At 37.3% G+C, this 23,716-nt stretch overlaps 1 protein-coding gene across 1 annotated transcript; it reads right to left on the minus strand.

Moving 5' to 3' along the window:
- Positions 1 to 923: 923 nt before the first annotated feature.
- LOC113237835 (lysosome membrane protein 2-like) lies at positions 924 to 22,726 on the minus strand. The gene is made up of 11 exons (XM_026474523.1): positions 22,494 to 22,726; positions 14,065 to 14,140; positions 13,746 to 13,840; positions 12,723 to 12,886; positions 10,995 to 11,142; positions 10,570 to 10,770; positions 10,149 to 10,273; positions 8,162 to 8,430; positions 7,650 to 7,768; positions 2,700 to 2,825; positions 924 to 1,242 (listed from the first exon to the last, which is right to left on the minus strand). The coding sequence occupies exons 2-11, from the start codon at positions 14,138 to 14,140 to the stop codon at positions 967 to 969; spliced, it is 1,599 nt and encodes a 532-aa protein (XP_026330308.1). The 5' UTR covers positions 22,494 to 22,726; the 3' UTR covers positions 924 to 966.
- Between the last annotated feature and the right edge of the window lie 990 nt (positions 22,727 to 23,716).

Raw genomic sequence — 23,716 nt, forward strand, 5'->3', positions numbered from 1 at the left:
TGATCAACTGAGTTTTCTACGAGGTGAACTGAATTAGCCAAGAGTTTTATCTCCAACCCCAAGGGACTCAGGATTTCCAATGTAGCCAACATTGTAGGACTGGCTGATATTTTATTGGACACTGATAATTTAGTGACCGAAACAAAACCGAAACTGTCTATGTGTATAAAAGTTCTAGTAGCAATGGAGCTCCTTGTGAAAGAGTTCGTCCAAAGAAGTCAATACTTTAGCTTACATATTTCTGGCGCCAAGCAGTAATATGAGCTTTACGGTGTTCCAGTTTTGAAAAGTAAGGGTGCTGGTCATGCTGGTGCAATTACAGGCACATGGGACTTGTCAACTTCTAAATGTCTCATAGTAACGATTCAAAGCTCTGAGTGGCCTGGCACTGTTATGGACAGGGGTGTCGCTTACTACCAGGTGCACCACTTGTCCGTCCCATTACTTAGTATCATAAAAAAAGATCCCAAAGCAAAGGGCAGTCTACTATGGATGATTCGGTTTATGAGCCGTCTGACCTCAGGCCCTGTTATTGGAACCATGATACACTGTCAATTCTGAAAATTTTACAATTTAATAATTCACAAAAAATAAATAACTACTTATTTACAAAACTACAATCACAGTTCGAGTCTAATAACAATTATGAGGTATGTGTACTCTCAGTATTTTACGTTGTGATTTATTGTTATGGATGCATTTATATTCTCGTATCGTTTTGGGTAGTGTTAACAAAACTTAGGGTCGTATTCTAGAACTCTACTCAATGCTCAAGTCAGGACTTGAGTATTGCAGTGAGGACTGAAAATCATACTCAAGTATCCATTAGGGTCGTATTTCCAGTGCTTGAAATCATACTCAAGTCTGCTCAAGTCCTGACTTGAGCATTGAGTAGAGTTCTGGAATACGACCCTTAGTTTCTGCTTCGTGAAATACTAGATGAATCTGAAAATTCGCTTCACTGCATCATATTCTATGTTTTTCCAACAATTCAGAATTCTTGTTCATCAATGGCACATCCACGTCGACTACGGTCATTTTCTTTTCATCTTCACATAGTTGGAATTCCATGCCTCGCTGTCCATTGCAGACCCAGTTCCAATACAGAAGACGAGCCGTATGGAAAAGCATTGATATGCCCAGGATGAATAAAATTAGCTGCATTGCCAAAACTAAATAAGGACCAGTAATGTACATGTCGTACATCATTGTTTTGTCCTCATCTGGTAGTGCCGGTTTAACCTGCCAAGAGTATATATATATATTAATTAATGTAAGAGGTGGTATAATATACTTGCAGAATGTAGCAAATGCTGTAGAAGACAAAATTTTATAAAGAAACGATACAAAGGCAGTAATAAACAATAAAGATTTAGTGTGTATTCCCAGCTCCTTTTCTATAAAATGATATCTATAGTATATAGAAACTGACTGGAAGATTCAAAAGTCTGGCAGATACCGTGCTCAACGTGTTAGCATAGCCTTAGAAAGTGTGAATGCTGCCAGTATTTTGGGCTCGATGACGTGGTGACCTAATTTCGGTTATTTGGTATCTTATAATTCAAGTTTATGTCTCTTTGTGAACAAAATGTTTAAGTATATTATCAAATCGAAAGTACGTATGTACGTACGTACCGTATCAAAGTATAAATACTAAACTTTGATCAATTATGTATTGGTCATGTTGATCTACAATCTTTTGGCTTCTTTCGTGTAATTTTAGAATTCCCCTTTCGTAAAAATTCATGTCTTCATTTGTTAAATGCTGCTCTAATGTCCAAAGAATTTTGTAAAGATCGAAACAAGTGAAAATTAAGGGTGCGTTCCCACGGCCCATGATGTCAAACGCGCCGATTTGAACGAGTGAGCTCGCAAAACTCCTTGAAGTTATCGACCAGGAACGGACCCGAACAGGCTGTCACGGGCGAGCTCGGGCGGCCTTCTTCCCACGGCGCGTTTGTGTGAAACGCGCAGCGTGAGTCGTGACACGGGCCACAGGGCGTGGGAAGCCGCCTTACAGAATCTCAACCTGACCGCAACAGTTTTAGATTCATCATCAACCCATTTATAACTCCTACTGCTAGATACGAGTTTCCTCTCAGGCGTGGGTTTAGGTCATAGTCCGCCACGCTGCCTGATTGCAGGTTGTGGACTCCACATGTGTTTCATGCATGTTTCTGAGAGTTGTGAAACTTTTTTGACGTGCGGCTTTATCATGATGTTTTCAGTCACCGAAAAGCTTGTGTTAAATTTCGCACATAAATTCCGAAAACTCGGAGGTGCGAGTCCGGATTTTGAACCCATGGCCTCGTCTTGAGAGGCGGTAGTTCAAACGTTAGGCTTGAAGTGTTTGCCATCATTACGATGCAATACGACACCTTTCCGATTCGCCAGATCTGAGTGGTTTTTCGTGAATTATAAACTTTGATTTGCCCGCCTATTTTTAAAATGTCTAAAATATTATTTTTTAAATGACCATAGACAATATAACATTTTAAAATAAAAAAGTACTTTTTTAAAGTAAGCCAATGACAAACACAGCGAACCCATGACAAAAGAGCTGATGTAAACAACACAGGTAGCTACAAAAGTATATGTCAGGTTTGTAGCAAATGAAGGTCTGAAATGTCTAAACTCGGACACAGGTGTCTTAACAACTTTCCACGTTTGTAGAGAAGACATACCAAGTTAGTACTCACAATTTTAAAGTATCCAATCGGTAGAATCATGTCGGAGAATCGTTTGGCATCTTCGTTGTAAGTTGCGTCCCCAATTACTATGTTCACTTGCATTGAAAACGTTGTCCCAAGGACTACGCCAAGTTTCTTTAACAAAATAAAACCGTTTGCTGTAATATAAAAGTAACTTTGCCACAAATGTTTGAAGTAAGTCTTTAAGATTGCCTGGAAAAATATACCACACGCCACACATGCCACAATACAAAACAAAGAAACATTACAATAGAGATATATATTATTACATACGCTTAGAGTAATGTATTGTGAGATACTGGAGCCCAAAGTAAGTATAGCTTGTAACATGGGTCTCCAGGCACCCGACCCCTAGGATGACATGTTAGTTGTATTGGCTGTAAGAGTACTGAGGAAATATATAATTTATACCTAAACAATAACTAAAAGAAATTTTGTTTGTGTGTGAGTATGCGTGGGTGTGTGTGTGTGTGTGTGAGAAAGAGTATGTGTATTGGCGGGCGTGAAAGTTAGTGTGTATGCTTGAGGTTATTTGACGATTTATTTAAAATCAGATTAAGAATAATAGAAAGTATTTAATGTATTAACATGAAAGTAGAATTAATGCAGTAGAAATGAGAGCTTTGAGGAGTATGGCTGGAGTGACTCGGATGGATACATTACGGAACAGTGTGATAAGAGAGCGTTGCGGCGTGGAAGAACATATAGTGACAAAGACAGAGAAAGGGATGCTTAGATGGTTAGGACATATAGAGAGAATGAATGAAAGAAGAGTGACGAAATAGATTTATAAGGCGAGTGTGAGCGGGCAAGTTGGTATGGGCCGACCAAGGAGAACTTATCATGACCAAATTGAGGCCATCCTAAAGAAGGTCCAGGTCAAGAGTACCCTTAACCGACGAGCGTGTATGAAAGCATTGATGCGTGTTGATGAGGCGAAAGATGTGTGTCAGGATCGTAGCAGGTGAAAGACTGTTGTCTCTGCCTACCCCGATGGGAAAAAGGCGTGAAGTATATGTATGTATGTATGAACATATTTAAATCAGACAATATTTCCAATTACACTCACGCTCGTTCGTTGTCTGCACAGTCTCCATAAAATAGAAGTAAAAAAAGGAAAAAACAGTTTATCTCACTTAAACTAAGTTTGTTATAATTATTAATACAAAGATCGAACACTCAGAAAAAAATCCTTCGATGCGAACCGACATCTTCTAGCATCTAGATAAAACTTTCATAGATTTCTCATAGATGGCGCTACGACTAAAAAGTCGTTGAAAAACCAAATATAAAGACACGACAACAAGCACATAGAAAAATTCGTGAGGTCCGCTGGTTCGTTCCGTGGCTTAGTTGGTAAAGCGTCTGGCACGGTATGATCGAAGGAATCGAAAGGATCGGCCGGATCGAAGGAATTTTTTCTGAGTGTTCGATCTTGGTATTAATAATTATAACAAACTAGTGGAGTAATTTCACAAAAATAATTGAATATCAAGTTCTTAAGTTTTCGCGATTGTTACACATAGGAAATGAAACTATTTTTCCGGATTTAAATCGTGTATATTTGTTTTTTCAAACAAACCGACGTCTCGGGCCCTTTTCAGGTCCCATGGTCACGGTTGACTGAGGTGGTACAGTCTTCAACCAGTTATGTCTAATATTAATGCAAACCACCCTATTTTTTCACTATAGTTACAATAGTTATTAATTAAATACCTTATTTTTTATATATAATAATATAATATTAGGGGTTAAAGTATGAAATTGCCGTTTTATTGCAATAGGTTCTTTGAATTTTCGTAGAATCTTCACGGTTTGAGGTTTTCGAATGAAACTTTTTTCAAATGGTTTCTGTGCTTTTTTTTTTTTAAATTTGAAACATTTGTATATCGACTTTCAATTGTTTTTGTTATTCAATTTAGACAAGAAAGATGGATACTGCGAAAATTCGAGTGATTTTTGAATACGAGTTCCGACGCGGAACTAACGCGGCAGAAACAGCCCGCAATATCAATGCTGCGTTTGGAGAGGGGTCTACTAATGAACGCACCGTGCGATTTTGGTTTAAACGCTTTCGTGATGGAAATTTCGACTTAAAGAACGAGCCACGAGGAAGACCGCCCACACAGGTGAATAACGATGAATTAAGAGAGATAGTGGAAGCCGATCCTAGTCAAACTACCCAGGAATTAGCGGCATGGTTTAACGTTACCTTACCCACAATATTGACTCACTTGCGTCAAATCAATAAAATAAAAAAATACGAAAAATGGGTGCCTCATGATTTGACTGATCTGCAGAAAGAAACGCGTGTTGAAACTTGTGTTGCCTTGTTGAACCGGTACAGAAATGAAGGAATATTGGATCGAATTGTAACATGTGATGAAAAGTGGATTCTTTATGATAACCGGAAAAGAAAAATGCAATGGCTGACCCCAGGTCAAATGCCACAACAGTGTCCTAAAGCAAAACTTACCAATAAAAAGGTAATGGTAACTGTTTGGTGGTCTCAGCATGGTGTTATTCACTATAGTTTTCTCCGATCTGGTCAAGCAATAACGGCAGATGTCTATTGTGCCGAACTCCGAACCATGTTGACAAAACTAGCAGTAAAACAGCCCCGACTCATGAATCGATCTTCACCATTATTGCTCCACGACAACGCGAGACCTCACACAGCACGAGAAACCATTTTGACCCTTCAGGAACTGCAGTTAGAAACCATTCGTCATCCTCCGTATTCACCAGACCTTGCTCCAACGGACTACCATTTTTTTCGTGATTTGGACAATTATCTACGTGACAAGAAGTTTTCTTCCCAGGAGGCAGTACAAAATGCTTTCACACAGTTTGTGCAGTCTAGATCGTCGGAGTTCTATCGCAAAGGCATTAATAACCTTCCCATTAGATGGCAGCAATGTATAGATAATAATGTCAACTATTTTGATTAAATAAATTTGTTAAAAATTTAAAAAATAAACAATTTAGATTTTCAGTACAAATCGGCAATTTCTACTTTAACCCCTATTATAATGAAACTTCATTTCCTAATTGAATATCCATTCAATAAAAATTTAAACTAAGTTTCTTGCCGTTTTTTCTCGTAAGAAGTTGCCTTTGTACTGACAATCGAGGCAGGAGTTATTACTACTTGTTGTTACTATTTGTTGTTCTAACAATTCTCTAAGTAATAGCACTGATTTACCCAAATGTAAAAATAAGCCTAATAAAATGTCAAGGCTATTAATTCTGACAAAAGCTACGTTTTTGGAATAATTTCGCCTGCAACTTTAGACCTTATCTAAAGAGACTGGCAAGATAATAGCAAACCCGCGTGACGACGCGGGCCTCGCGTAATTACATACAAGACTCGGTCCGCTTGAACTTTGTTGAGGAAATAAAGAAAGAGTACAAGAAGGAAAAAGAACAGGCAAAGAAAAAGGCGTAAAGGCTGTAAGTAAAACAACGAGACAAAAACAGGTAGAATCATATAAAAACACTCCCTACTTAAAGTATATATATACTTAGGGTATATCACGACTATCTGTCGTGGACGATTATTTTACCGTTGAACGACTATCGTGTCTAACGTTTATAGATGAACTCAAATGTGATAAGAGACAATTTTGGAACTATTTCTGAATTTAATATTTTGTAATAATATGTTTCATTCAATTTGAACAAAACTCTATTCACAACAAATATTTAGTCGTAAACGTGACGACAATAACAACTGCGGCTATCTATAGTCACGTTTTTACCGTGATGTTTTGTCACGGTAAAAACGTGACATTTATCGTATGACGACAGTCGCTTTGACTCTTCCCATTATCACGACAGTCTGCCGTTGTAGCGATAAAAAAATCGTGAACGATAGTTAATCGTGTCGTTATATATGTGTACAACTTCATTTAAATATACAATCCACGATACTGTAAACTGCACGACTATCTGTCGTTGCAGTGGAAACACGCCCTTATGGTAAAAAGAAACATACCCCAAATGGGTCTGTAATATCTAGAAACACTATACTTTACAAGCAGTTAGGTTACATGATTTAACTGATCAGAATTTTATGTCAAGTTGAGCACGTGTGCTTGTTTCGGAAATTTAGTAGAGAGTGGTGATGGAAAGAAGAAAAGTAAGTGACGAACAAAGAAAAAGGAATTCAAGAACGATTTAAAATTTCAAAGTAAGTGGCCAGGAGCCAGAGAACAAGGTAATAAAAAAGTGGTGAATGATGAAAGAAGTCGCATCGTCACAAGCATAACGATTTATAGAGATTAAAGCGCCGGTCACACCGTGAACGTAGCTAGCTAGCTAAGCTCACGTAGTTGCATGCAAATCTAAGAAAATACGTAGTAAGTAGTATATACATATACGGACAATTATAACATCAGGAAAGTGCTAAATAGTATATTTAAATATAATTCACAATTTGGTAAAATAATGTAAACCTCTGGCGGCCCGCTGACAACGACTGACAAAGGTTTAAATTATTCGTCGCTGTCAGCGAGTCACTGCACTAGACAGTTGCCAACATCCCATAGATTCGATAACATCACATACGTTGCTTTGATCCCAAAGTGAACTAAAGCACTTGTTTTATGGAAATCGGTAACAACGTCGTTACCACAAACACGCAGACCCGAGACTATATAGAAATGTTAGTTTTCTACACTGACCCGGCTGCGGATCGAACCCGGGACCTTAGAGATGGCTACACCATGAAAACCGGTGTGCAAGCCACTCGACCATGTGGATACGTACGGGGGTGAAGGGTGGCAGAAGGGCGACATATTTTACATAGCTAGCGGGATCGTTAGGTTCGTTTAGTTATCTCAGTTACCTTAATTCGCGGTATGAACCAAAGTATGAAAAGATGCCCTGGCTGCGTTCGCGGTGTGGTCTGCGCATAAAGCTTGAACACTTTCTTACCGGCTCAATCAAGATTTTGCTCCCATGCTTCTGCTCATCAGGTTTCAAGCCTTCGATACGTTCAAATAAGTGAGGTCCACCATACAGAAAATGGGCGTTTGATAACGCTAAAGGCAATCCTGAAAATGATTTCAATATTATTACTAAAGTTAATAAAATGTTTACTTCGGAAATAAATTTTATACTACAAAAAAAAACTTATTAATTTCTCAGTACGAAACGGCAATTTCATACTTTAATCACGAATATTACAATCACAATATAACCCTAATAAAAATACTATTAGAAATAGAATATAGTTATCATACTGATGCACACACTTCCACAGTAACAGACACACGCACACATGACATGAAGCGGTCAGAGCGCATAGATAATGCATGACTCTTAGGTAAGTTGAAAACTGTACCCTAGTAGTACTGTAACCTAGATCTCTAATCTAAATCAAAAGTTTTTAAACCTTCCTATGACCTCAGCTACTGTTTCAGTAAATGAAGAGTCTGGAGTCTTACCATAAAAACAAGGGGACAAATCCGATATTCCGTCAACACACAATCCCCTTTGACAGGTACATTCTTTGTCTGGACCATTCTGAAACGTTCTGTTACTGATCTTGTATAACAAAGCCTTTGGACCGTAGTCCATTGTTACGGTGTCGTGGTAATCTAGCTCTAACATACGACAAAGGACGTTTCTAAAGATCCTGAGGGGGGTCTCAGGAGTTAGATCGGTAGAATAGACAAGGCCCTCGTAGGCATTTATGAAGGAGTTGCATTTGGTCCTGAAAAATTCACATGTAGTTTTAACAATGCTACAGCTGTACAGCATGTTTGTGTATTGGTATTTTCCTATACTGTTATTACTTTACTAATTTCAATTTTTGTGTTTTCATTATTTACTGACTCCATCCTGAATTCTAGCACTAATTTTACAATCAGACATGGACAAACGCCCGGGTTTATAACTCTGCACTTTGATAAATTTGATTGAAACGTGTTACAACCCATTAATGCCCGAAATCGAGGCAAAACTCTTCATTATCATCATATCAGCCGGAAGACGTCCACTGCTGGAAATAGCCCAACCCCAAGCCGAAGATTTCCAAACTAGTCGGTCGGATGTGACTTGCATTCATCGGTTTACCCATCGGGTCATCTGTCCGTCTAGTGGGGGGCCGTCCCATTGAACGCCTTCCGGTTCGTTGTCTCCATTCGAGAATCTTTATGAAAAGCACACCGATTTACAACTAAATATTTGTTATGAATCGAATTTTGTACAAATTTAATGATATTATTACAAAATGTTTATTGCTTTCTCGTTTTTATTTTTTTTTTTTTTTTTATGTTAGTTAGTAGGCAAACGAGCAGACAAGCCACTTGATGGGAGGTGGTCATTGTCGCCCATGGACACGAGCAATACCAGAGGCATCACCCATGCGTTGCCGACTCCGGAGAACCTTGTTTACACGTCTTTTGAAGAACTCCATGTTATAGCGCAAGGGGAACACTTCAGGAGGAAGGCCATTCCACATCTTACTGGTTCGGGGAAGGAACAAACGAGATGCTCGAGTGGTCGTGACGTGCCAAGCATCGAGGAAGTGGGGATGGAGTCTTCTCCTTCGGCGGGTCGTGCAGTGGTAAAAGAGTGACGGAGGCACCAACTCAAAAAGTTCGTCTGAGCATCGTCTACATGATTCTATTTGCCTTTCTATTGAAACGATATCTAAAAGCTCTTTTGAGAAAAAGGAATCCGATTGTTAGCTCTATTAAAAATGTACACATTGTTAGCTCAGGTACATACCATATGGCCAGGCAATATAAGTTTATAATAAAATACCTCTCAAAATAAAAAAAATATGGATAAGGAAAGAAATGTTTACAAATAAATTGAAATTCGAACTGTTTTTATAATTTACAGGAGTGTTTGATTATAAATCGATAAATATATAAATGGATCTAATACTAAATAATTATAATAAAAATAGACAATATACTTAGTAAAGTAAGTTAAGTTGCAGTGCCCTTACAGGGTTTATGTAGGAAATGTAATACATTTAAGACCTTTTCTGTACCACATAATGCAATAACTATAACTATGATTCGCTTGAAAATCGCGTTACATCGCGTTTTTGTGTATCGATTTATTTCAATTAATCGACATATAAAATCGTTAAATCAAAAAATAAATTAAAAATCATGCATCCTTATTAGTGAGAATCCACAGGATTGCTAGGTGGATATTGTGTGAAGTCGCCTAAAAAAACTTTTGTTCACCGATTTGTAATAAGTATAAAATTATGCTGAATTCCATATTCGCCGTTTCCGCCCACAATTTTGGGTGGAAATGGGTTAAAACGCTTTGGGTAATTACACAATTAAAACCCGGGCGTGTTGATTGGGTTTTAACCCACTGCCCATTTCTGTTTACAAAACATTATTCTGCTGATTTCCAACCAATACTTTGGGTAAACTTGTAACTTTTGGGCTGATAATTATTTACCTTTCACTTGGATCCTCGTAATTCCAGTTTCTTAATCCTGCATACCCGTCCAACTGTTTGATTAAAAACTTGTCTTCGTGTTTTGCTCCTACCTCCAGGGTGTACTCAAGATTTTTGTCATACATCTGAAAGATGATCTTTTTAATTGTTTGTAATTAAGTTTTAAGTTTAACGTAATTAAGTTTTTGTTTCACGTATTTTTCGCCGGAAAAATACGTATTTCCTTCATCACAATATAACATAGAGATTGGCAGACACTACAGACTTCAATTTACTACGTTCCTTGCTATTCTTGCATTATAACATAGACAAAATTTTAGATCATTTTACTTCCCTGTAATAATTCTACTGTATTCATGTCGAATGAGTCAATAAAAATATTTTCGAAAATTGCTTTTACTTGTTCAGTTCTTGAACTTACTCTGTCCAACAAGCCCAAAGTATCAAATTGTATCCAACTAGGCATGAAAGTGTGCCCCAAGGTGAGAAGGGTGTCCTCATAGCCCCACAGGTAGTTGTGGGCTTCTATGGACACCATTGGTTTGGAGTTAATCTGTTTGGCCAGCATGTTGAACGCCATGCGACTCAAATATGGATGGTGGCTCATCATTGACACTGAGGTCTGGAAAATTAATGTTAAGAGATATTAATATTTTCATTTCGGAATGGAATTTGTTACCTGGATGGTAGTATTATCATCAGAATTTTCATACATTAAAAGTATTCTGTTATTCGGAGTATGAAGAAATGTATTTCACGCATTTAGCTACATAGTTCAAATAATATTTAATAATTAATGATGGTACGCTCTCTCTAAAAAAAATTAACAGGTTACAACGGGCTTACCATCATTGAAAAGCTAGGCATAGTGACATAAACATCTTTAGGATGCGCGATGGACTCCTCCGGCATGAACACGGGGTCGAATCGAGGGCTGTATCGCATAACACCTGCCGCTTCGTCTATTTCTAGTTTATCAAATTTTCTATCCTCTCTGTAAGCAAAAAGAAGACATCAAACGTAAAATATTTCCAAATAAGATTTTACAAGGCAACGTGGAAGTCTATGTTACAACGCTGGTGGACTAACGTGGCGATAATATAATTCTACGTAATATGTATTCACCAGCATCGCCATCATCATCAATCCATTAGACTTCTGATGGGTATGGGTGAGAATATAGGCCATAGTCCGTCACACTGTTCCAATGTGGGTTGGGGCTTTCATACGTTTTCCAAGGATTGTGAAACTTCTTAGACGTGCAGGTTTCATAACAATTTACCGTTAACGAGAGGTATTGCTACTTGACATTTACAAACGTGTATAACTTATTATCTAACTTATGATCGCGTTAATCATAATTCGCCGGAAGTTACAAGCATTGCGAACTGTGATGTGGTCCAGTCCTACGTATATCTTGGAGCTTTAATTTCGAACATTGGTGGATGCGTAGATGAAGTGAAAAGACGTATGGCAGTATCTAGAATAGCAATGGATAAACTGCTGAAAATATGGGGGAATAGAAACATTACCAAGGCCACTAAAATCTGGCTAGCCCGAACACTAGTTTATTCCGTATTTCTGTACGCTGCACACGGGCGCTCCGTGAAATCGAGGAGAAGAAGATAGACGCTCTGGAAATGTGGTGCTGGAGAAGAATGCTTGTGGTATCGTGGACAAACTTTCGTTCAAACGCCTCCATACTCCAAGAACTTGGCATCAAGCAGTGTCTGTCTACTACAGTGTAAAATTCTTCGGTCACGTCTCAAGGTGGAATTTTGATTCCATATAGCGTCATGTTGTAAAAGGCAGAATGGAGGGCACTAGACTGCGCGGAAGATCACCCATTCGATGGACCGACCAAATGAAATCTGCAGTGGGCGGTCCTTTACATGAGTGCACGAGGGAGTTCACTAAAAGAGAGAGATGACGAGACGTCGTGAGGCAAGCTACATCAGCCGTTAACAAACGTAATCCGTGATGACCACAACTATGTCAAGAGTGATACGAAAGCGAAGAAAGGTAACTTATTAATTATCAATTAATGTCACATTTGCCGCCAATTCCGAAGCAACCACTTTCTCATTGGGTCACCCACCACTCTAGTTAAGTATGCACCTATTTATAATCGAATTAAAAAAGAGGAGGTTCTCAATTCCGCTGTAATTTTTTTGGGTGTATATTCCGCGGTTACGCCGACATTTGTGATTCGATTTCTATGATTCTTTTTTGCTATCCCATTCAAAGACGAATTTTGGATTTCACTCACTTTCAATGTTTAAGTTTGTACATATGTGTAAGCAATGTTTTGAAGTCCGTTGTTTTTAATAATTTTCAGTATGGTAGGTTTATAAATCTGTTATTACTTATTCTTTCACGTTGTATGAATATGTATGGTACCTGCGATACAGGGTTTCCCTAGTGCGGGGCTATGAGTGTGTGCGTTATTGTTATTATTATTATTATTATTATATTCAACAACAGTTGCAAAGTTACACGGGTAGGAATTAAATCCGGTTAAATTATGTGTCACAAAGAAGTCATTAATTGGTGACGTAAAGAAAAGCAACTTGCCTGTAAGTAAAAGGTCCGACTTCTTCAACCTTTAGCTTCTCATCCTCGCCAGCTATAAACCGCTCCGCATTGGTAACGTTGAACAAGTACACTGAGATGTGAACAGTAGTAACTGGACCTTTCATGAGATCGTGCACTCTTGAATTTATCGCCACTCGTGTTCTCTGAAACAGTTTTATGTCTTCGTTGTTGTTACCGAAACCAATAGTTTGTGTACATTTTATTACGATATTTTTCATGGTATTTTAATTAGTTTATGAAATTTGAAAATCAGTACCGTAATTTTTGACACATCTCTGTATGTAAAACAATTCACATAAAATAATAAACAATTGATAAAGAAATATCAAGAATAAAACAACAATATTTCCTTAAATTGTGCCGGAAGTATACCATATATTTCATGGAGATATACAGTGTTTTTTTTAATGGGACAATATGGGGAAACCCGAAACCATAGAAGATACAAATAAACCGTCTTAGGAACTAAGTCTTTTTTTGGGAAAACAATTTGGCATAGTAAATTTTTTGGTCAACCGTAAGTTGTGCATAAAAATTAATAAAAATGACCAAAATTTTTTTAGTATTAATTGGTTTCATTGGGAGATCATTAAATTGTATGGTAAGAAAAAACGTGATTTTTGTTCGTCCCATACAACGACATGATTGTATAAAAAAACCTTTTTCTAAATTTGACCAACTTCTGTTGTCCCGATTTTTACGTTCTGTACAATTAAATGATTCCTTCATAAAAATGAGTCGAGTAGCATTAAAAAAGTTTTGATCAATTTTATTAATGTTTAAGTGCAACTCACGCTTGAAAAAAAACTGACTATTCCAAAATCGTTTTCACAAAAAAATAATTAATGGTTCCTAAGACAGTTTCCTTGTATCTTCTATAGTATCGGATTTCCCCGTAGTCTCATTTAAAAAAAAACACTCAATATATTGTGCAAAATTTGTAAATTAATGAATTAGCAATTTATTGCTTTAGAAAATCTATCCAATGCTTTGGATACTCACGTATTTGGCTATGGCGAGGATGGGATCAGTAAATATCAATGCAGCTGCTAATGTTAAACAAATGATCCCCAAACCGAAGAAAATAAACACTTTTTCTGGAAAACCAATTTTTATACCATTACATTAGTGACGCAAGTAAAGCGAACACAAAAGGGTGTACCGCAAGGAATGCTACTGAGACATATGTTTATTATTATTGATGACATTTTTTAGAAATAAATTATGCAGTGAGCTTTTTACTGTTATTAAAGTCCTTATTTTGTTATTAATAGCAAGTTATGTGTTATAATAGTAATTATTAATTAAATAGACATCTCACTTCTGCTAGCCATTATCGGCTTTCCATTGAATTGGGTGATAAATCCCATTTCAGAAGATTTGGAAAAAATCAGCATCTGTAAAAAAATGTAGAATAGCTTATTATACTAGTTACTTTTGAAGAATAATATTAAAGAATACCATTTGCTCGTTAAAACTAACAGTTGGTTTATGTTTATTTAAGACTGGACTGAGGTGGTAAGGACATGGTAAGCTGTACATGGGGTGCACTATAAATTTCCGGAATGAATAAGAAAAAATACTATAAATGGTCAGAAATGAATTTATTGTTTGTCAAAATATTCTCCGATAGCGTTAATGCACTTTTTCATAGGAATGAACCAATTTTGAAAACATTTATACCACTCCTCCGTGACAATCTCTGAAACATATTTTCCATACTATTCGACAGCCTCTTCAGGTGATGGAAATCGTTGACAGCGTAACTGGTTCTTAATTTTTGGAAATAAATAAAAGTCACGAGGTACCAGGTCGGAACTGTACGCGGAATGGCTCATAAAGTAAACGTTGTTCACATTCAAAAATTCGGCTGTCTGGCTATGTGAGAATTGGTATTATCGTGGTGCAAGACGATACAGCGTTTACGGTTATTTTTACGGATTTGTCAATAACTTCCGGCAAACAAATGGTCGTGTACCAAAAAAAAAAAAAAAAAACTATTCACGGTACAACGATTCTCGAAAGCAACAGTAGCCACGTGTCCAGTTTTATTAAAAAAACAAGCAATCATCTGCTTAGAGGCACTTTGCACGCACGCCAATTTGATCGGTTTTGGCTCATCTCGAAAAACCCATACGCTCGATTGCTGCTTTGTTTTGGGATCGTAACTCCATGTTTCATCACCTATTACTATGTCCCACATCAAATTTGACGCCCCTTCATTGAATCTGGTAAGCATAGCATTGCACCAAGTGACGCGATCCTTTTTGAGACTCAGTCAAATTGTGTGGGATTCACCGAGAGCACAGCCTTTTCACACCCAAATGTTTGTTTAGTATTGATTGTATTTGACTCATGCCTATGCCTAAAGATGCCCGAATCTCATGGTATGTCACATGCCAGCCTGTTTTGATCTTACGGCGCACAGCATCGATGTTTTTGTTGTACTCAGTAGTGGACGGGCGACCATCACGAAATTCGTCACTAAGATTCACACACATGCAAATCAGCTACAAATAGTCGTCTTGCATGGTGCTTTATCGCTAAAAGCAGTTTGAAGCCGAGCAAAGCTCCGCGGAGCTGTTAAATTGCACTCAAAGTCGGAGAAAATCATACTACGAAAATTTTCATAAGATAAATCCATGGTGATAGAAGACAACTAATTTCTAAAATGACGCCACAATGTTTTTTACATAAATTTAACAAGTGACAGTCAGATGAAACAAACCGTATTCTATAGCCAAGTTCCATTTTCAAATGTTGTAATTACTTTTTAAATATTGTTTATGTAAGTGGCCAGTTCCGGAAACTCATAGTGCGCCCTATGTAACATTGCATGACTTCATTTAATGTAAGATCTGTTCCTTTTGTGTTGAGATAATAAAATCATTATTATTATTACTGTCAGAGTTGCTGTCACCATTATTGTTATCATTAATATACAGTTTTTTAGCCAGCCATATATGGACATAAGAAATCGAAAAAATTATTTCCAAACCATATGAGTGCTGTTTGCTGTATAAGGTAAGGCAAAGTACCTACTTTTATATTATTTATATAATGTTATCAAAATCATTCATAAACCTCTTGAGGAATTGCGTTGACCTAAGAGTCCGTGCGGTATCAAAGTATAAACGAAAAACGGGTAAAAAAATAATATCAAACTCTAATCAGTTATGTATTGACTACGTTGATAACAATATTTTAGTATTCTGTGTAGTTATAGAACGATTTATTAAATGATAACTTTATTAAAGGTAACAAAACTTCCTATCGGTACTAATAAAAAACATCTTCAAGTGTAGTTTGGTGATCTATTCGTTGTCAAAGTCGTATATATTGTAAAAAATTTGTTAATACCGAAACAAGTGACAACCTAAAGAAGCTACGTTGGGCGAATACGGTGGGTGAGGTCTCCATTTGAACCCATCGGCAATAGTCTTTAACGGCTTTGTAAAGATGTGTGTAGCTGGCATTATTATGATAAAATACAACACTTTTAACATCACCAGTTTTGTACCCGTACACTTTCCCGCCTATTCTTAAATTGCCTAAAATATTACTTTTAAAATGATCATAGACAATATAATTCAAGACATTTCAAAAGAAAGTAGTTTTCTTCTTGGTCTCCTTCATCTCGTGATCTTTTATTATGCGCATAGCCGAAGAATGAAATTCCCTGCCCTGCGACTGTGGTATCGAGCACATACAACCTGAGCATCTTAAGGTGCGACTAAACAGGCATCTTCTGGGCGAGCTCGTTCCATCGTAGATCCTGTCTTTGCTCCAGGGGTACGTAGTGGTAAAGAGCAAGTCCATATACTTTAAAAAAGTTCTTTTTCATTAAAGATGCTGGCAAATACCGCACGGACTTCTTGGCCAACTAATTAACGGCCTGTACTACCTCTCTTAACCATAGCTATTTTTAACCGACTTCGAAAAAAGAGGAGGTTCTTAATTCGACTATATATTTGTGTGTGTTACGCAATTACTCTGGCCGAATTTGTGAACCAATTTTGGTGATTCGTTTTTGTGGGAAAGAGGGTACCTGAGCCTTGGTCCCATCGACCTCAAAGGGTGGCAAACTAGAGCATGAATCCATCAAGCACTTTCCGGTAACCGATTTCAATAAAACATGGCAAATGGATGTATTTCCACGAACTTTTGATGTCTTTTTTTTAATAAAAATATGAAATGTCATAATGTTAACCAAAAGTAAATCATTTTAATTCAATATGAAGTATACGCCTTGGATTGGGTTCTCCATCGCTTCCTTGAATAATATTTGCTGACTGAACTGTACTCAATAATATTTGCTTTGATCTTTCGTTTGTTTGGTTAGTTGTAAGTAAACTAATGCATGGTAACTGCATTTTTTGTTCATCGCTTTATCGCAAGCACAAAATGTTCACGTTGTGTTTGTAGATTTTTGATATGAAAGTAAAATTAGCGCATTTCATGTAAATCAGGCCAGGCAAGCAAAATGACAACTAGAAAAGTCATCATTTTGTATAAATCTAGTCTAAAAAAAGTTTAGTAGCAGTTGTGAAAGAGCTCGCCCTGGGAAGTACTAAGTAGTAAGCCATGTTTACCTATTTCTGCCGCCAAGCAGCAATGTCAGCATTATTGAGAACCGGTTTTGAAGGGTAAGGGTACTGGTGAAATTACTGGCACGTGGGACTTGTAAACTTATGTCTCAGGGTGACGGGCGCAGTGGCAGTGCCCCTCAGATCTTTGCGATTTAAAGCTCTGCGTGGCACTGCAACTGTTATAACGACTTTGGTTGATTCCGCATACAGTGAAAGTGTTAAATCACTTTGGAAAAAAATATATGGAATAATTGAGGAGACACACAATACAGTGTGAAAACTCGATTCTAAAAAATTTTTACAATAGAAAAAAAACACAAAATTATATCGAAATTTTACAAAAAACCCGCTGTATTCAATGGGTACTTCACATATACCAATGATTATTTTAATATCAACTGTACTAAATAGAATACGTATAGCAACGTTTGTAAAAAAAAGGTAAATTCTGAAATACAGCCAGTGTCCCTGCCGCTCTACCTAAGCAAAATGAACCGTATTAGTACGGGAAACGTTTTAATTCGAACTGAGATAGTATGTACTCTTAAATATATAGGCTTGCGTCTCATAAAAGCACTCTTGACGTAGGATGCAAAGGCTTTATTACATCAAGGGAAGGTATTATTTATTAGTATTTAATTCTATAAGTGTAAAAAATCCGTTATCTTTAATTTGTTTCATTTTAAAACTTCATAATTGACAAACTTTTGTGTGCAATAACATTTGAATAAGTTTTTTCTTGCCGCGAGTGCTTGTATTGAAATCACAGCAAGAGACGGAAGCTAAGAGGTTCAAATATAGATTCATGAGCGTAGCGAGGGTTTCAAGCCACGAGATGCAAAACAACTTTGCTGCCGAAAACACACCTTCTCACGTCACTAAAGCGATGAAAATGGTAGATGAAAGTTTTGGTAGAGAACAGTAGAACATCACTTTTTAATTAAAGGAAAAAAGCTTATCTTCGGATGCGTTCTGAATTTACACCTCATCATTATTTTGTGTGATTAAGTGATTATTGAAATTATTTTAATTCTTCGACGAATTAAAATAATTTACTAAACACAATTAGTTATCATTGCCAATCTAATGTGAACAATAATAAGAATAAAATATACCAACGGATTTATGTTACATAAATCAACGTGAAACAAAATCAAGTGAAACAAAAACTTTATACTAAAGGTTATTATACAACTTCTGCGTACTTGGATGACAAAAATCCGTGGTAGTACCCGTTTAGCTCATGGAGGCAGTGTCGATCTCTGATGTTTCAAATAAAAAAAATATTGTAAATGTTATTTACAACGAGCAACCCCTAGAGTTTCTTGCTCATTCTTCTCAGGGGAATCTGCCTCACGAATGAGCGGTAGAGTTTAACCATTGTGGCGATTTCAAGTGTAATAATGCTTACCTATGAAATAAAGATTATTTTGAATTTGAATTTGAATTTGAAAATAAGTAATGTGCGATAAATCGCTTAATTGAACGTGCCATTATCTTTTTTTTCATCGTTTTCAAGGTAGGTGCACCTCAATCCATCGTCAAGTTGGAATTTCAAAAACCTTTTCCATGTTAGCGCGCAAAAAACGCTTTTGCGCGCAGATTTCTAATGAGAAAGAAAGCCTTTCTGAGCTAAAAAATTTTTAACATCTCTGGATTTTGTGTACTTTTTAGTATAGGACTTAAATACATCTACAATTCGGTGTCACAATTATCCACTTTTTTGTTACTCCGTTTTGCTGAAAACAATAAGGCTTGTGTTTTTAAAACTATGAGACTTGGGGGTCAGATTCCCTGTCGTCACCATCACTTACTGGAAATTGAACTGGTAGCTGTGTCCAACAGTGGTATTTAAACAATACAGTATCATTACCGCTAGCACGAAAAAATCATATGAATATATATTTTGTTGATAAACGAAGTCAGATAAGCAGCTTCTGCGCCCGCGTTGCCCGAAAGTGCACGTCCCTTCGTCCTTACGCGAGTTCAACGGATGGGGGTCATAGGGTCATCGAATAAGCATTGATAATAATATGTTTCATTTGATTTCATTATCACTCTATTGTCTAGAGATAAGTGATTTTTGTTTAATGCTTTCAGTCGCGATTTATTAAAAGTTGTAGTTCTGATTCCGAAAGAATAAGAGATATAAAGAGATCTCTCAAATAAGTATGGCAAAATAAAAATATGTTTTTTTATGGTTAAAATATGTGCATTTGACCTTCATTTCACCTAATGGAAAGTAACGATGAGGTCTGAATGAAGCATGCACACCTAAATAAAGCCTATTCACTCTCGCCTTGAAAATCTGCAGGCAGGGAATCCTATACTGTACGCCATCTAAATGCAGAAGCGTAAAACTTCGTGCTAATCTTGGGTAGGTATGAAACATAGAAATGGACCCCAGGCTGAGTCTAATCCCCCGATGATAGAACGGAGATAGGCGAGTGACCCGTATCTCTCTCTCTCTTAAGTAAGAAAATTATAATTATAATAATTACCAAATTATATTGAAATGATCAAACTCTATTACTCATTTGTAAAGCTTATTTATAGATTACCTATGACAACTGATATGCCGATAGGTATCTATATAGACATAAAAACATTTACACATTACAAAATTTGTATTCAAGAGAATGAGATGGTCCTGCAGAAACTTGCTGTTAGGGCTATCAACATTGTTACACACTGGCGTCATACTGTACATCACGAGATAGCATGTGAAGTAGAGAAACTAAAGCAGGAAGTTGATAGTCGGCACCCTTTATTCGGCCATAAACTCCTACCAGTACGACTATCAAGTATTAAGAGCTTCCTTCCACATACAACCGCTTTAGAAAGTAGCCCAACGGACTGAGTTGCAGTGGTCAATATGGGAATCCCTGAATTATCTCAGATCACAAGTTGGCGGATGCAGAGACAATATGGTGAAAGGGAATATATCAACCCGAAACAAAACCATTGCACATGCAGATCCCCCACACAAAGCACGTCTCACTTGGTTTCATGCCCGCTGTGTTTGATCAGCTACACCCGCGAAGACCTGCTAAAGGTATGAAATAGGGGCATAGAGATGGATGCTTTCCGAGCCAAAGACATATAACACTGGTTTTTTATTGATTTTTGTCATTGACTCGAAGAAAAAGACTGGCGTCATAGCACTTTTTCATGAAAAGTAGTAACAGGCATAATTAGTACAACAAACCTATCTAATTCTTATTATTAATTAATTAATAAGGTTACTGATGATATTAAAAGCTTTGCCAATTGCGAGGTTTAAAATTATGGTGAAACAAAAATCTTACACTAACGGTTGTTTGTACAGCTTCTGTGTACTTAGATGACAAAAACCAGTGGTAGTGATCTATTCAGCTTTTTACGGTTGTTTCTGTCTACTCGAAATAAATTTACAAATTATATAATATATAAATGTAAAGAATGTGGAAATGCCTAATCGAGTATTTAACATTTTTTACAGTACATTAGTAGTTTTTTTTTATCAAGTCGTGTACCTACTGGCAAGCGACACGCCCAAGATCTGAGGGGAACTGCCGCTGCGCTCGTCACCGTGAGACGTAAGTTGAAAAGTTCCATGTGCCTGTAATTTCATCAGCACCCTCACCATTCGAATCCGGAACGCAGTAATACTCACACTACTGCTTGGCGGCAGAAATAGGTAAAGTGGCAGTACTTTTCTGGATGAACTCTTTCACAAGGAGATCTACTGCTACTGTTGCAGAGGTAGATAAAAATGAGTCAAGTGGGAAAACTCAGAGAACGACGGTTCAAATTCCTGTGGTAATGACTTCAGTTTCTAATACCCTAGTTAATGTTTTGAAGAAACCTGCGAGTTGGAGAAGGTTCACGGCAAACAACTCTTGGACAACGTTTTTTTTTATAAAAAAATATGTGCGCGTTTGACCTCCATCTCACCTGATGGAAAGTGACGATGAGGTCGATGATGGAGCATGCACACCTAGATAATGCCTATTCACTCTCGACTTGAAAAGGTCCAAGTTATAGCGTTCAGGGAACAAGTCTGCAGGCTAGGAATTCCACTCCTTTGACGTTCGCCATATAAACGTGGAAGCGAAACGCTTCGTGAGAATCTGGGGAATGTCCACAACATAGGGGTGGAATCCCTGCTCACGTCTAGTCTCCCGATGGAAAGGGGAAGGCGGAATCAAATTATGCAACTCCATCACATACTCTCCGTGATATATCCTGTAGAATACCGATAAGCTGGCAACTCTACGGCGGTATGCAAGGTTCTGCAGCTTCGCCTCTACTAGTTCCGAGTCAAATATAAGCCTCTTAGCACGCTTGCCCATTGAATCCAAGGTGGCCAGTTGGTATTTAGCAGAGCTATTCCATAAGTGGCAGCAGTACTCCATACACGACCGGACTTGTGCTTGGTACAGCTGAAGCAACTATCCCGGCGAGAAGTATCGCCTCACCTTGGAAAGGATGCCAAGCTTCTTGGCTGCATTATTGGCCATGGATTCAATGTATCTGCCGAAGTTCAGATTGGACGACAGGTCCATTTCAAGTAGGTGAAGATGGTCGGAAGATGGATATATCACGAAAAGTCAGAGTCAGGTGAAAGGTACTCCGTTTAGTGAAGAAAAGACACGCCTGCGTTTTGATAGCATTAAATTTGACAAGATTGGCATCGTCCCAGTCGGAGACTGCCTTAAGTGTCAAATTCAAACGACGAACCATGGACTCTCGACAAGACTGGATTTCTTCTCCACTGACCCTTGCGTTGGTCAAGTACCTGTCCATAACTGTGCTGTCATCAGCACATCCAAAGGTGGAATCAACCTATCGTTTATACGCAGCAGAAAGAGGGTTGCGGACAGTACAGAACTCTGAGGAACGAAGAAAGGATCTATCGCGCGATGTTCGGAAGAGTAGACTTCTGAGACCACTCGAATCGAACGTTCACTCAAGAAATCTGAAATCCAATTGCAACGGTCAGTGGGAAGCCCATAAGAGGAACGCTTGCTTAAAAGGCTTGCATGCCAGACTCTGTCAAAGGCCTTGAAAAAAAGACGTGTGAAGTCGCTTGGCGGACTGTGGCCTAAACCCCACAGTGGAAAGTATAACGGGTTGATGATGATGAATTTATTATAGATAAAAATTTCACTATAATTACCTGAGAGTATCCGTGCCACGTATTATATATTAAGTACGCAACACACGTTCACAAAGAGTCAATACACTTTTAAAATAATATTTAAACATTAACCAAGTTCAAGTTTGCGGCCTTTCGGGTGATACAGCTTTTAAAGTTTAAATAACTTTCGAACTGTTATGAATGTGATAAAAATATTGTTGTTACAAATGATAATGACAATTTTAAAATTTATCACTGATTTTTTTTTAGTGGGTGGAAGGAAGCGTTTACTCCAATTTGGGTATCACCGAGAAATGACGGATTCTGTATAATCCCGTAACTCTATCACTGCACACTTAAGGAGAAGTCGTTTAGAGTTAAAATACTTCAGTTTTTAATTTAAAAATGGAAAGACAACAGAATTATGACAAATGTACTGCTTTTTTATGTCACTAATGAGCGTTAAAAGAATGCATTTTGAATCACCTTGCGGCATACAAAGACGTCATAATTGCATAGACGTTTGTACGATAATTATGTGTACTATATACATACAGTCCAATCAGTTAAATAAAACAAAGAATGAAATATAAAAATAATAAGTATGGCAGGTCTGCCCAGACTAAAAAAAGAAAACAAATAAAATGGCAACACTGAAACAAATGTCGCCATTAATGTAGAATTTTATATCATTAAGGTTTGTGCAAAAGCCTCTTCGATTCTCCCTCTGACTCACCGAACAAAATTCTAACACACCGTCCATAACGTTTATGAAGCTAGAAAACGGATACAGGCAGAATTGAGGCTATGTAGTCTCACAAGCCATTCATTAAGAAAAAAAAAATCATTAAGGTAAATAATTACTAGGGACTTAAATTTTATGTAATTATTCCAATTTTGAAGCCATTACAAATACACTTTCTTGAAGTAAAGAAGTTTTGCATGGCTTAGTTTTCAGTTGATCAAAACAAAGTGTACTTAAAAATATAAAAAAACAACTATGAAAGTGTCCTGTGATAAATAAATACCTTTTAATAAGCGTACATATTGAAAATGAAAGATTTTTTCCGGATCTAAATTGCGAATATTTGTTTCTTTTTTTCGAACAAACCAGTGTTCCGTTGGTACTTTAAAAATAAGATATATATGGTAACTCTTTTATGATACTAAGTGACGAGACGGACAAGTCGTGCGCCTGGTGTTAAGCGACACGCCTGTCCGTAACAGTTGCAGTGCCACTCAAAGCTTTAAATCGCAAAGAT

Source organism: Hyposmocoma kahamanoa, unplaced genomic scaffold (genome assembly GCF_003589595.1).
Source record: "Hyposmocoma kahamanoa isolate Upper Pololo Valley unplaced genomic scaffold, ASM358959v1 94, whole genome shotgun sequence".
Taxonomy (NCBI): domain Eukaryota; kingdom Metazoa; phylum Arthropoda; class Insecta; order Lepidoptera; family Cosmopterigidae; genus Hyposmocoma; species Hyposmocoma kahamanoa.

What these genes read in the sequence shown, in the direction of transcription:
- LOC113237835 (XM_026474523.1), bottom strand. Translation starts at nt 14,140, where the DNA reads ATGCTGATTTTTTCCAAATCTTCTGAAATGGGATTTATCACCCAATTC. An exon ending in TCCTCGCCATAGCCAAATAC is followed by an intron (nt 12,887 to 13,745) that starts GTGAGTATCCAA and finishes AAACTGTTTCAG; the next exon opens with AGAACACGAGTGGCGATAAA. An exon ending in GCAAAATCTTGATTGAGCCG is followed by an intron (nt 2,826 to 7,649) that starts GTAAGAAAGTGT and finishes ATTTTGTTAAAG; the next exon opens with AAACTTGGCGTAGTCCTTGG.